This window comes from Poecilia reticulata, chromosome 7 (assembly GCF_904066995.2).
Source record: "Poecilia reticulata chromosome 7, P_reticulata-male-v2, whole genome shotgun sequence".
Classification (NCBI taxonomy): Eukaryota; Metazoa; Chordata; class Actinopteri; order Cyprinodontiformes; family Poeciliidae; genus Poecilia; species Poecilia reticulata.
The window spans coordinates 34,314,879-34,329,157 of record NC_088836.1 but is presented as its reverse complement, the minus strand read 5'-3'; the positions used below and the strand labels follow the sequence as shown (position 1 = coordinate 34,329,157).

At 41.8% G+C, this 14,279-nt stretch overlaps 1 protein-coding gene across 1 annotated transcript in view; it reads right to left on the bottom strand.

Moving 5' to 3' along the window:
- LOC103461913 (nucleolar protein 4) overlaps positions 1–14,279 on the bottom strand; it is an 82,199-nt gene that overhangs the window by 27,670 nt on the left and 40,250 nt on the right. The window contains exon 5 of the mRNA XM_081609434.1: positions 3,829–3,982. Coding sequence (XP_081465560.1) covers positions 3,829–3,982 — 154 coding nt within the window. The remainder of the gene's footprint in view (positions 1–3,828; positions 3,983–14,279) is intronic.

The following is a 14,279-nucleotide window of genomic DNA, read 5'->3' as shown; positions in this document are numbered from 1 at the left end:
ATAGCAGAGCAGCTGTTTAAATGAGCTAATCTACCACCACAGTGTTAGCGTAGCTAATAGCAGCGGTAGCTAATCTACCACCACAGTGTTAGCGTAGCTAATAGCAGCGGTAGCTAATCTACCACCACAGTGTTAGCGTAGCTAATAGCAGCGGTAGCTAATCTACCACCACAGTGTTAGCGTAGCTAATAGCAGCGGTAGCTAATCTACCACCACAGTGTTAGCGTAGCTAATAGCAGCCGTAACTAATCTACCACTACAGTGTTAGCTTGGCTAATTAGCAGTGGCAGCTAATCTACCACTGCAGTGTTAGCATAGCTAATAGCAGCGGCAGCTAATCTACCACTGCAGTGTTAGCTTGGCTAATAGCAGCGGCAGCTAATCTACCACCACAGTGTTAGCATAGCTAATAGCAGCTGTAGCTAATCTACCACCACAGTGTTAGCTTGGCTAATAGCAGCTGTAGCTAATCTACCACCACAGTGTTAGCTTGGCTAATAGCAGCTGTAGCTAATCTCCCACCACAGTGTTAGCTTGGCTAATAGCAGCTGTAGCTAATCTCCCACCACAGTGTTAGCTTGGCTAATAGCAGCTGTAGCTAATCTCCCACACTGATTAAACTGTAACCGACTGAATGTTGTGTGGAAAATGTTTGAGTGTTTTATAGTGTTGAATATATTGATGCATAAAGAGGCGTTGTCAGTCCGTTGCTGTGGCAACGGGTTTAACATGTAGCGCAGCAGAACCAGAGTGCGAGAAACGAGAAGAATGAGTGTTTTTGAGTTGTTCTTTAATGTTTTTTCTGCGTTATTTTCCCTTTGCTGTGGCGCACTGCTCTAAATTAATTCATTTTAATGACATTTTTCTCCTGCAGCAAACAGGTGGCAAGAAGAAGAGTTGGGGTTTCTTGTCCGCATGTGCAAAATTTCTGAATGTAAACAACAACATGCAGCACTTAATTAAAGGAGCTCAGAAAACTTTTATTTTTGACATACATCTATTAGTTTCCATTTTCCAGTCATATCATTTAAACAGAATCTTTAAGCCATTTGAATTAAAAACCTGGTTTCTGAATCAAACTGTGAAAATCGTAATCCGATTCGAGTCGACTGAGTCCAGCAGACGCCAAAGTGACCAGAAACCTAAAATCACATGTAAAGATGCCAAAGACCCCCAGCAGTTTGACTCCGAAGGACGACGCCGACTTCAAGTTCGGCCGCGATATTTAACTTCCATCACCGTGAACTATAAATAGCAGCTTCTCCGTTTCCCAGAATCCACTGATGAGTGACCTGAACTCATGGCTCTCAGGCCGAGAGAGCAAGAGTGATAATAATGGGTTGAGAAAATTGCAACTGCCGCAAACTCCATTAGGTCATTTTCCACAAAAAGCCTCATATCGCAGAACAACGGGAGAAAAGCTCTGCGCTGGAGAGCGTCTACAGGGCTGAGCTCAGGCTGATTTCAGAGCTGGTTGCGTTTAGCAGCGTGTTGCAGAAGGTGCAGAGGTCTGAAGCTCCGGCTGCTCCAGACATCAGGAGAACGGACCACTCCACTGCAAGGGAGGCGGCTAATTGCTCCTAATTCACAGGAACACACACACACCCGGCTCGTCCGGACAACAGGTCCGGCTCAGTGGAGGAGGCTGTTAATAATTGAGGAAGTCCTGAAGATACAGAAGCATCTCAACCTCAGAGCGCGAAGCCAGCGGCTCCATTACTGAAGTCGCTTTTCCTCTGGTGGGGTTCGAATCAAGAAAAGCATAAAAACCACAACGACCCCCCCGCGTGTTACTGTTCACAACCGGACACTAAGCGCCCGAGTTCAAAGCTGGAGGGCAAAAACACGACTCTTTTACCTGCCTCCATTAAAGCTGCTACGATAAAACGCTGTTACCAAATGTTAACAAAATAAAACCTGGAGACGTCGGTGTCAACTTAGTGCGCCACAGCAAAGGGGGAAAAAAAAAGGAGCAGAAAAACCGTTGAAAAACAACCGAAAACCACTCGCTACACGCAGACCCGTTGCCATAGCAACTGACAACAACACCACTACCAGTTTCAGGATTCAACGCCAAAAACACGCAAACATTTTCCACACAAAGAGCAGAACATTCAGTCGGTTACAGTTTTACGTTTTTAGGCTTAATGTTTATTTGCAGATTATTAATGAGTGATCAATGTGGGAGATTAGCTGCCGCTGCTATTAGCTACGCTAACACAGCAGTGGTAGATTAGCTGCCGCTGCTATAGCTACGCTAACACAGCAGTGGTAGATTAGCTGCCGCTGCTATCAGCTACGCTAACACAGCAGTGGTAGGTTAGCTGCCGCTGCCATCAGCTATGCTAACACAGCGGTGGTAGATTAGCTGCCGCTGCTATTAGCTACGCTAACACAGCGGTGGTAGATTAGCTGCCCCTGCTATTAGCTACACTAACACAGCAGTGGTAGATTAGCTGCCGCTGCTATTAGCTACGCTAACACAGCAGTGATAGATTAGCTGCCGCTGCTATTAGCTACGCTAACACAGCGGTGGTAGATTAGCTGCCCCTCCTATTAGCTACACTAACACTGCAGTGGTAGATTAGCTGCCGCTGCTATTAGCTACGCTAACACAGCAGTGATAGATTAGCTGCCGCTGCTATTAGCTACGCTAACACAGCGGTGGTAGATTAGCTGCCCCTGCTATTAGCTACGCTAACACAGCGGTGGTAGATTAGCTGCCCCTGCTATTAGCTACACTAACACTGCAGTGGTAGATTAGCTGCCGCTGCTATTAGCTACGCTAACACAGCAGTGGTAGATTAACTAATTTAAACACCTGCTCCACTGATGATCCGTCAGAGTTGGTGTTTCTGTCACCTTTTTTATGTTTTAACTGAACCGAATCACAGTATTCCACCTCACACCTACATGTTATGGTTGTCATAGTCAAGCTAGCGTAATTTGAGCTGGAGGTGAGAAAACGGTTCACTGACAATGACTAGCATTGGTTTTAGCTGTCAAGTTATCAACATAATGTGCTAAATATTAAACGTTTATGTCATATATAAGCAAAAAAGGGACCCAGTGCTTTGCTACCAATTTTCAATGGTTTGACGCCAGGAAAAAGTTTTACACTGAAAGCCATTTTAAATATCCAAAAGAAATAAGTAAAACAACAGAAACAACAGATAAAATTAATTAATTTATTAATTAGTCTTTGTGAACAAAATTGTCCTTCAAAAAAAGGTTAGTTGAGATAAAAGCACCAGACTGGAGACTTTTATTATCCATTTTTTGGTAGAAAGAGAAAAGCGATAAATAATGCAAATAGAAATAAATGAGCTAGCTTTACTTTATCGTGTGGTTAATTTATTTATTGCCCTATTATACCATGGCCATGATATTCTTAGAAAACAACAATATTGTCTTTTATAGCAATAACTTCTGGAACAATTTATCGACCAGCAAAATTCATCACCGTGATGAGCCTCGTCGATGAACCTCTTTGTGCCCCTTTGCGATCAATCCGCTGTCTGCTCTAGTGCTAGCTGTGGTAAAAACGTAGCTGTGTGAATCCATTTCAGGCAGTTGAAGACAATAATAATAATAAGATAAAGACGCACACAAGTAGCTTTTCTCACATTTACTGCATCAGTCAGGACTTCCAACCTGAACTTCAACCCCAACTCAGGGTTGATAAGAACATTTGGAAATTTCCTGTCAACTCTAAACATTTCAACTCAAAATTCACCAGAAACAACGACACAAATCTGCGCTCCCAGTCGCCATCAATCAAATCTTTCCATTTTGCTGAATTAAATCGATGTTTTTGGCGGCTCCTACCGTCGTCGTCCTTGCTGTGGATGTTCTGGGGACTGTGGCGGATCCTCTCCGTGCGGCTGGCCGGGCTCAGGTCCGACACCGCGCCCAGGTCAGCTGCTAGCCACGTGGGCTCGCTCATCTCTGCCTCCTCCTCACTGCTCAGTGAACTGTCATCCTGGAAAACAAACGGAGAAAAAACGCTCAGAATCAACGTGGTTTCCTCTCATTTTAGCGTTAGCTTCTATAGATGCCTTTGAAAATCCACAAATCGGAACTACGAAATTAAATTCATTTAAGGAAACACGGTGATAAAGCATGTGTTTTTATGCTAGGATGAGGTGGTTTAGTGTATTTCCACATCACGAGTCACATAACAAACAACAGGAAGTCACTACTGGAGGAAACAACAAAGAAGACAACAGGAAGTAAAGGATCCATCCATCCATCCATTTTCTTTCACCCTTGTCCCTCAGTGGGGTCAGGAGGGGTGCTGGTGCCTATATCCAGCTAACGTTCCGGGCGAGAGGCGGGGTCACCTGGACAGGTCGCCAGTCTGTCGCAGGGCAACACAGAGACACACAACCATGCACACACACACTCACACCTAGGGGCAATTTGGAGAGGCCAATTAACCTGACAGTCATGTTTTTGGACTGTGGGAGGAAACCGGAGTACCTGGAGAAAACCCACCATGCACAGGGAGAACATGGAGACTCCATGCAGAAAGACCGGGGCTGGGAATCGAACCCAGAACCTTCGTGCTGCAAGGCAACAGCTCTGCCAACTGCACCACTGTGCAGCCCAAAAAGTAAAGGATCATTAATATTAATTGCGATTTTGGTCGTCCAGAAACTTTAGCAGGTTTATTAAAAACCGTACGATGAAGGTTATTTCCAGGAAAATGTTTTCTTTTTATAATCCCCAGAAAGGATGCTAATTATTATATTTTTTAAATAAAAAATTCAAGAATTCTTTTGGCGAAATGTTACATTCATAAATGTAAATTTTTTAATGAAACACCATATTTTCTTAGTTTTGTCAAGGATGTGTGCCTGTCACAATAAATTTAATTCAAATAAAAATTCAAAATTATTTTATTGATCCCAAAGAAAAATGTAATAAATTAATAAATAAGTATTAAATAAATTGCGATAAATGGCAACGTTGCAGCTTTGAGACCAGTCGGACTCTGTGTTGATGTTTTCTGTAACCCTCCAGAAATGATCCCCACTATAATTTGGATTAAAATCACTTTAACAGAATCGATGGAAGAGACTTTAATTGAACCAAGATTCCAGGGAAATACTTTCACTGCTGTCGGGAAAAACTAAATTAAGCCGTTTTATGGGAAAAATGGGATTTCTGGGAAGGATCAGAAGCAATTTTCCGTCACTTTATGCAACTCGGACGAAAGCTTTTACCAAAACATGAGTTGGTTAATATGACAGGGTGAGATTTCTGACTCCTCTCAGCGAAGCTGCAGAAACTGAAAGAAGACGCTGCGACTTCATGCAGCTCAGGAAGAAATGAAAACAGGTGTTTACAAATGTTTTACTTCAGTCACAGTCGGATGGTGAACCTGGAATAAGCAGCAGGGAGAAAACTGGAGAAAACTGGAATGTTTCACGGAAGCAAACTACGAAACGAGACAAAATTCAAATTCAAAATTACTTTATTAACCCCAAAGGAAAATAAATTATGTCGTAATTCATAAAAAAATGTTTTCAGATACTGTAGATGATGATCTCCTGTAGCTGTCTGTATTACAGCAGATCAATGAAAGCCTCTGACTGAAGACAGCAGCATTTTTTACTCATTTTGAATCACTAGAAAAGCTTGAATTCAAAATAACTTCCTCAATTTTACAAAGAAGCTCGTACGTTAGCTGCGAACGAATTTTCCGGCCTGTAGGTGTCTGTGCCTTACCAGAGGCACAAACGCAAAAAAATCGACAACTATAGTGTCATTTTTCTGTTATTAGAGAATCTAATGCGAACACGAATCACAAAGCGTAGACGCTAACCAACCTGTTAGCAATAGGAAAATTCAGCTGCAGTACCCACCGTTCAACCACAGAGGGCAGCACTGAGATGGATTTGGGCCAAACATTACAGATTTAATCAAATTTACTCAGAAATGTCACAATTTAGACATTTTATCACCAAAAATGTGTATTTAGGTGATTTAGGGTTTAGTTACTCTTTAAATCAGGGGTGTCAAAACTTTTTGCCCTAGTGGCGAAAACTGGCAAATGTAAACAAATCTTTGTACAATTAAAGATCCAAAACTTAAATAGGGATTTATGTTTTATTTGGTTAACAGAATCCGAACTTCTGCACGTAAACAGTAACACCCAACATGTCTGTAGACTCATTTGACTCAGTTTGTGTTGATAATCCTCATATTCGTCAACCAGGACAGCTGGAGAAGATCTAAAAACAAACATCGGACGTTGGGGGAGTCTGAGCTGCAGGTCCGTCCTTCCACCTGCGCTGATTCAGCAGTGACTCAGTTCTGGTGAACTGGACTTCCTGCGATCGGCGGTGAATCAGCCAACATGGCCGAACCAGCAGCAGACAGGACGTCAGGGGGCTGTCGCTTCAAATCGCCCTCATTCGGAGGAAAACTTCCCGCTCTGCCAGCGGCGGGGCGCGTTCGGAAAACAATGACGTGTTAAAGCACAGGTGTCAAACTCAAGGCCCGGGGGCCAAATCTGGCCCGCCGTAGCTTTCTATGTGGCCCTCTGGACTCCAAATTACATCAAAAAGTCCTTCCAGTTTTTCACAAATCTGCAAAAATCACACAAAATCAACAAATTTCCACATTTTTTTCCTGATTTTACTGCTAATTTTCTCAAAATTGGTCAAAAACATTGAATCCGTAACTGATACGGCGAGTGATAGTCACATTTGACATCATACATTAGCGTAAATATTGTAAAAAAAATAACAATTACAAATATTTCTTAATATTCACCACAAAATCTGTCATTTTGATTGCAAAAATAAACACTAAGATAATCTCAAATCCTGGAGGAACAGCTATTTATTGATATTTTAACAGTTTTATTGGTTTTATCAATAGATTCTGGTGCAACCGGCCCTTTAAGAACATTCAGATTTTTGATTCGGCCCAAAATAAAACTGAGTTTGACACCACTGTGTTAAAGGAACGATCTGCTCTTCCCACTGAGCTTCGGAGCAAACGGATCGCTCCAGGTGTTGCGTCCTCAGGTGAGAGGCGGATCAAAGGTTGTGATTTGAATTTCTCACCTCGGCTCTTTGTGACACGAAGCGACTCATTTGTTCTTTTGTCTGATTTTATTTGCAGACACAGGAAAAAGTGAGTGCGAGTCACACAAGAGGATTTCCAGGTTTCCCCCAAGAAGCTGCTTAGATTCCATATCCAACAGAAAAGATACTAAACTAAAAATCAGAAACACGTTCAACAGCTGCTGGAACATCTGGAGAATTAAACCAAAGTTTAGTTTTTCTGTGTAAATTATCTCAATCTCTGTTACATTGGAACCAAACCCTCTGTGTGCATCTGAAGCGTTGACACAAACTGTATTGAATGCTGGTCTGAACTTTGACTAGACCATTTTAACACGTGAATATGCTTGATTAAAACCGTCCTCTGGCTGTATTTTTAGGGTGGAAAATGCAAGTGGAAGCAAGTTTTTGAGATTTCATTTGTAAGGGTTTATTTGTATTTGTCATTTTCTTCTCGCCCAGTTCCTCAGGTGTTCCCCAGGGCTCTGTCCTGGGACCCTTGTTGTTTATCATTTGCCTCCTCCCCCCTTGGTAATATTTTTCGCAAACATAACATCCTGTTGTTTCACTGCTACGCGGATGACACCCAACTCTATGTTTCAACCAAACCCAGGTCCAAGCTTCCATTTTATGTCTTCTTGAAGTAAAACAGTGGTTTACTCTTAACTTCCTCAAATTAAATTCCAGTAAAACGGAACTTCTCTTAATTGGTACCAACTCAATACTAAGTAAACTTGATAATTTCTCCATTTCAGTCGATAACTCCTCCGTTTTTCCCTCCCCTCAGGTGAAGAGTCTGGGTGTCGTCCTCGATAGCAGCCTCTCTTTCGCCTCCCAGGTCAATAATATCGCTCGGTCAGCTCATTTTCATCTCCGAAATATTCGCCGTCTCCGTCCTTCTCTCTCACTCCGCACTCCGCTGCTGTTCTGGTCCACAGTTTGGTCACATCTCGTTTAGACCATTGTAATTCTCTACGTTTTGGTTTGCCACAGTAAAACTCTGCATAAATTACAATTGGTTCAAAATTCAGCTGCTCGTATCATTATACAGACATCACACCTATTTCACAACAGCTCCACTGGTTTCCAATCACATCGACTATAAAATACTTCTTCTAACTTTTAAAGTTCACACCTTCATATCTCTCGGACCTCCTTCACACATCGTCACACCCAAACTCAAAACCCATTTGTTTGAACTAGCATACAACCTTTAATTATCTTTGTACCGTCTTATAAATCCTGTTTGTGTTTTTATGTTTTTTATTACCGGTATGTATTTTATGTCAAGGTGACCTTGGGTGTCCAGAAAGGCGCCTACAAATAAAATGTATTATTATTATTATTAAAATATGTTATTTTTCATTGCACTTTGCCACCATCAGTGGTGGGGAAACGTCCACTAATGCGCTAGTAGCATAGCTACGTTTTCATTCTGAGTTTTAGTGCTTTGGCTAAACAACATCTGCAGAGCTGATTCTTATGTCAAATAAGAAACAAACAGAAACATGGACTGTATAGATGTAAACATAAATAAAATACCTAAATGCATTATAGAGAATGTGAAATGTAACGTTAAAATAACACTGGTGCCAGTAGAGATCATCTGAATTAAAGTTAGCGCGTTAGCATTAGCCGAACTAAAGTTTACGATTAGCTCTTTCTGGTTAGCGCAGCTCCAAGCCTTCTGTGTTGGTCCGTCAGATGAAAACCGAACGAAAAGTCGTGGTTTTAGTCAGACTCTCGGTGTTTGTATTTTCTGTGAGGCTGGAAGCCGGAGAGCGATCCCAGGAAGTCTCGGTGTGGCACCTCACTCAGGCTTTTCCGAGGCCGTTCCTTCCCAGCACCGAGGAGCATGAATCAACTCTGACAGCTGATCAAATCAGAGCTGGCTCTAATCTACTCTTAATTCCTGCTCAAATACCAACAGCAGACCCAGCAGCTCCGCCTCACCGCCGCAGCGCTGCCACGTCTCCACTGCGCCGAGGCGCCGCCGTCTTTACCTCCGGCTGAAACGTTTACCGACAGGAACAAGGCGGGCGTGTGACTTCAGGGGGATTACCGCTTGTTTTATCCCAGGATAGAGAGAAACCCAACATTTCAACACACAAAGTCTTTCTTAAATTATTGCAGGTTCGTCGTTTCTCTAAATCTAAATTTGCAAAAATCAGGAAAATTAAAAATGTAAACCAGTTTCAAACGGCCTGAAGCTACAATGTGATTAAAGAAACAAACTCTACTGTGTTTACACTGTAAACATCCACATTCTGCCTTTCAAATGTAAATGAGCAGCACAGGGGTCTCCAAACTGTGGTCCAGGGGCCATTTGTGGCCCTCGGAGTGTTTTTGTTTGGCCCCTGAGGCAATTTATGAATGATGGTTGGTGCAGATGGAGACTTTTTATTTGAAATAATGCTAAAATGACCACTAGTGTAATTTTAAGTACAACACAAAGTTTTCATCTTTTTACAACCAATCCATCAGATTCACGTCGATCCTGAGACTTTTTACTGAAAAGTTGATTTTGCTGCATCCAAAATCAGATTTTATTAAATTTTTAACCTTGTTAAACAATAGGCAGCATTTTGAAAGAAAGTGACCCGAATCCTGTTGCTATCCTGAGAATAAATTTGCTCAGTTAAACCCAGAAGAATTTGAAAACCATTTGTTCAAGCAGACATGCAAAAAAACAAAGTTATGGATTTATAATGACTTTGTACATAAGGTCTGCCACAATAAAACAGGTAGTCATACAATAAATTAGAATTTATTTTAACATTTTTTAATTTAATTTTGATTTGTACGATTTGTTGTTTCTCGCTTTCGACCAAAAACTGGATAGTAAAAGTCTCCAGTCTGGTGATTCCTGACACTTCATAATTCATTTTATTTGTTTAGTTGATTTATTTCGGATATTTAAAATATTTTCCAGTTATGCCATTATTACTACAATATCGGAAAATGGTCAAAACAACAATATCATCGTTCATCGCAATAATTTCTGGAACAATTTATCATGCAGCAAAGTTTATCATCATATTTGTACAACAAAAAAAGAATAAAATTGACTATTTTGTTTGCCTGGCTTTACTTTTCTTAGCCCACTTGTTCTTTCGGCTCAATAATTTTGGCCCAGGTTAAAAAGTTTGGACGCCCTGATTGGCCGGATCTGAAGTATCGCTGATTTAATTCAGCAGATGTCAGAATCCCCTAATAATCGTACATTTATAATAAAACATCAGAAAACACGTTTTCAACTCAGAACCTCGTTTTTAGTGAGTAAGGAGCCAAAACGTCGCTCTGCTTTCTGATTTAACCAGAGTGTGTGTGTGTGTGTGTGTGTGTGTGTGTGTGTGTGTGTGTGTGTGTGTGTGTGTGTGTGTGTGTGTGCTCCCAGATTTCCCCAGTAAAACGGCCGGATCCGATTCTGTAGACCAAACCTAATCAGGTTAACCACCGGACAAACGGAAGGATCCGTCGTCTTCCTGCCTCTGCTCATCTCCTCTCCTCACTTTGCCTCTTCCAGAAAAATTAAACCGTCTCTCGGTGAATCCTGTTTTCGCTCCAGCAGCAATTCACTCAAACCCACTGAAGAAACAGTTTAATAGATCAGAATATCCTCACTGCTCAGGCTCATTTCCGCCTTTTGAGCTGGTATTAAGAGTAATTTTCAGTAATTCTTCATTTCTGTGTTATAAAATGTGTTTTTAGTTACATTTTTATGTTTTTTTCACAACAAAAGACGATTATTTGAGCGTGCAAATGGGAAATCTGATATTTACGGTAATAAACTTGCCACAGAAAAATATAATCTTAAAAAAAATTAGAAACTGTGTTCAGGGTTCCTGCACGTATTTTAAGCCTGGCGGGTCACCAGGCTTAATTTGCTGTCCCACCAGGCTGAGCGATGTTTGTCAGTATAGGATTTTTATACAGATAATAAAGACGGGTTGACGAGTCACTTTGGTGAGACTGTTTACAACTTCAGCAAAAATATCGACAAGTTTTACTTTAATTATAATAAAACAATTGAATTGCAAAAAAATTATATGTATTTTTTTAAGACTTTGTCGTTGGTGTTTACGTTTTGTTAATAGCACATAATGCTAATGTAACTTTAACTTAAACCTGTTTACTACTAAAGGAGTTTCACTAATATTTATGTTTCCTATAAGATAATTTTTAATTGAAGTATTTATAAGGCAAAACGTTTCATTGGGATTTTATGTAATAGATCAGTGTTTCCCCCCCTGGGCCTCAGCCCCCCTGCTCGGCATGTTTTAGATGAGCCTCTGTTCCAGAACAGCTGATTCAAACGACCATCAGAGATAAAATCCAGGTGGCAGAAGGGAAACACCTGAAACATGCAGGACAGGGAGGCCTGAGGACAGAAACACTGTAGAAGACCAACATAAAATAGTCAATTATTGTGAAATATTGTGAAACTTCCTGATTTTCTGTCAACTTTAAACAATTTTTAACTGAAAAACATGGAAGGCCGCAGGATGACCGCCCCAAATCCACCAGAAACACCAACATGACTGTCCCAGTGTCTTATTAATGACACATAGAGCGAATGTAACATAAACTCAAGGTAAATCTACTGACTACTAAACGAGCTTCACTGATATTTATCTATTTCCTACAAGAGAAGCTTCAAGTTAAAGTATATGTGTGGCTAAACTTTTAGGTATTTCAACCAAAACTGCATCGAATTTGGACTTTATGTAATGGACCAACACTAAATAGTCAATTAATGTGAATTTTTGTGAATGTAAACATTTATACCCACCCCTTCCACCGAGCTTAGCAAGTTCTGGTGTTGGATGGCCAAGTTCATGCAGTCAGGGGCCACAGAAAACTAATCCAAGGGCCACAAATGGCCCCTGGACCGCACTTTGGACACCTCAGTGCTGGATTCTCATCCACACAGGCTCTTGTTACAGAGTTTGATGGTTTTCCTTCCTAAAGTCCGTTTTAAACGTGCTCAGCGGCCGCCGCCGGTGGTTTCGTCCTGGCGTTTGGGGGGCGGGAGTTTTCCTGCTGCCGTTTTTCTCTTTGTCTTCTTTGTTTTAGCGCGATGCTGCAGAGCCGGACCCTGAAGCCCAGCTAGCTTTTCATCCTGGCATCCTTCCACCTCCCTGCCTGCCTGCTGCACCCCCATCTCCTCCTCATTTATCTCCCTGTCCTCCCTCCCCCCTCGTCCTCTCGCTCCCTCCGTCCCGTCGCCACGCCGACCCATCCCCATCCTCGGCTGCCGCCGCCCACGCCGGTCCGACTCCACCCTCTATATCTGGGATGTTTTCCTTCTGCCACCATCAGAAGTGAAGGAACGTTTCTCTTTTTCTCTAATTTTTTTCCCTCAGCATGTTTGTTGGTTTCCAAGGAAACCTGGCCATCATCATCATCATCATCATCATCCCAGATTTCATGGCACTCAACAACTGGCCTGTTTGTTGTCGTTGCCATGGCGAAGGGACCACAAGCTTCTGCCAGATCCAGCACGTCTTTTTTTTTTTTTTCTGTTCATTGATAATGGATTATTACGAGAGAAGAACCTGATGAGAAATGTCAGACGCTGAAAATGCTGAGTCGCTGGTTGCTATGGCGATGCCAGCCTTTCAACGCACACACAGCAAATAAACTCCAAAACAAAATAAACCGTTATTGTTGCCCGTTGGAGGAGGTACTTCGGTAGTTTTTACACGTAGTTCCCCAAAGTCTGAACGGGCAGTGATGCGGGCCTCGGAATCCGCCATCTTGGTAGGCAAATGCAGCACAAAACGGCAACAAAAAGAAAATATGTCAACACTGACGAATGTGCAAGAGAAAGATGGGCCGACAAAAATCACTGCTGTCGCAGTCGACACGTACGAAACAGAGAATGCGTTTCCATAGCAACTCCGGAGTGACTGCCATGACAGTTGGCTACGGATGCCTACCAAGATGGCTGTCAGCTACAAAGTGTCGGGAACTGTGACGCCATGATAAATTATTTATGAGGAACGTTTCATACATTTATGAAAGTGAGAAAGACGGCATGTTTAGTTTGCTTCAGTCCAACTGCGGTCCGTTTGTTTAGAAAGTCCAGTTTGTTTTGGGGGTGTGACCAAAACACTCAAAACCAAAAGCAGGAAGTAAACTTTAGCCTAGCGCTAGCAGGAGAAATGGTTTGTGGTGTTTTACTGAAAACAAGAGACAGGTGGACGGAGCCTGGTGCTGCAAGGTTGGAGACCTTGTCCTGTCAGGCGACGGGGCCTGGATAATACCTGGATAATACCTGGATAATACCCGAGTTGAACGAACGGCGGAGTCCGGCGACGACAGGCGCTAAAATTCCGTAACAAAAGTTTGTTTTTATCCTTTTGTTTCCCCCAAAATCTCTTTCTCCTTTTTACTGTTTATTCAATGTCACATGCTGCTTTTATTTTGTTTTTTAATTATGTAAAGCACCTTGAAATGCTGCTGAAATGTACTATACAAATAAAATTTGACTGATTGAAGAGAGAAATCATCCAACCGCTAAAATCTGACGCCACTCAGTTTTTGTTGACATTTCGTGAAGCAGGACGTTGCTCTCAGTGTAGCATTTATTGCTATTGTTGTTGTTGTTTACTACTAGTGTTGCTTAACAATGGTAAACAAACACAATTTCTGTTGTTTGGTAGTAAACAAACAGAAACAAACAACATTAGTTCAACTGGTGGTGAACTAATGCTGTTGTTTACCATTAGTAAAAACACCATTTATGTCGTTTCCCAATATAAATGGTTAGTAAACAATGGTTTGTGTTGGTTAGCTAATCAACATCATTAGTAAACAACACCAACAATAGTAATCTATGCCATATTTCAAGCACTGATTATAGGATTTATCGTGTTAATGTTATATTTAATGGCGGTTGGTGACATGGGCATTATGGGCGACCACCCAGGGCTTCATCTTGTCCGGGACGGCATGAGGCCTCAGCGTATTGTGACGTTTGAATTGGTAATGATGCTGGTTAAATTTATTTCAGCTGAGTGTTTAATGTCTGGAGAAGCAGTTCTTATCATATTTCACATTTTACTGGGTCGTGGTCTTGGTTTGACTTGGTGTCGGGATAGGTGTGTTGACTCCCCCCCACACACACACACACACACACACACACACACACACACACACACACACACACACACACACACACAGGAAGTGGCGTAT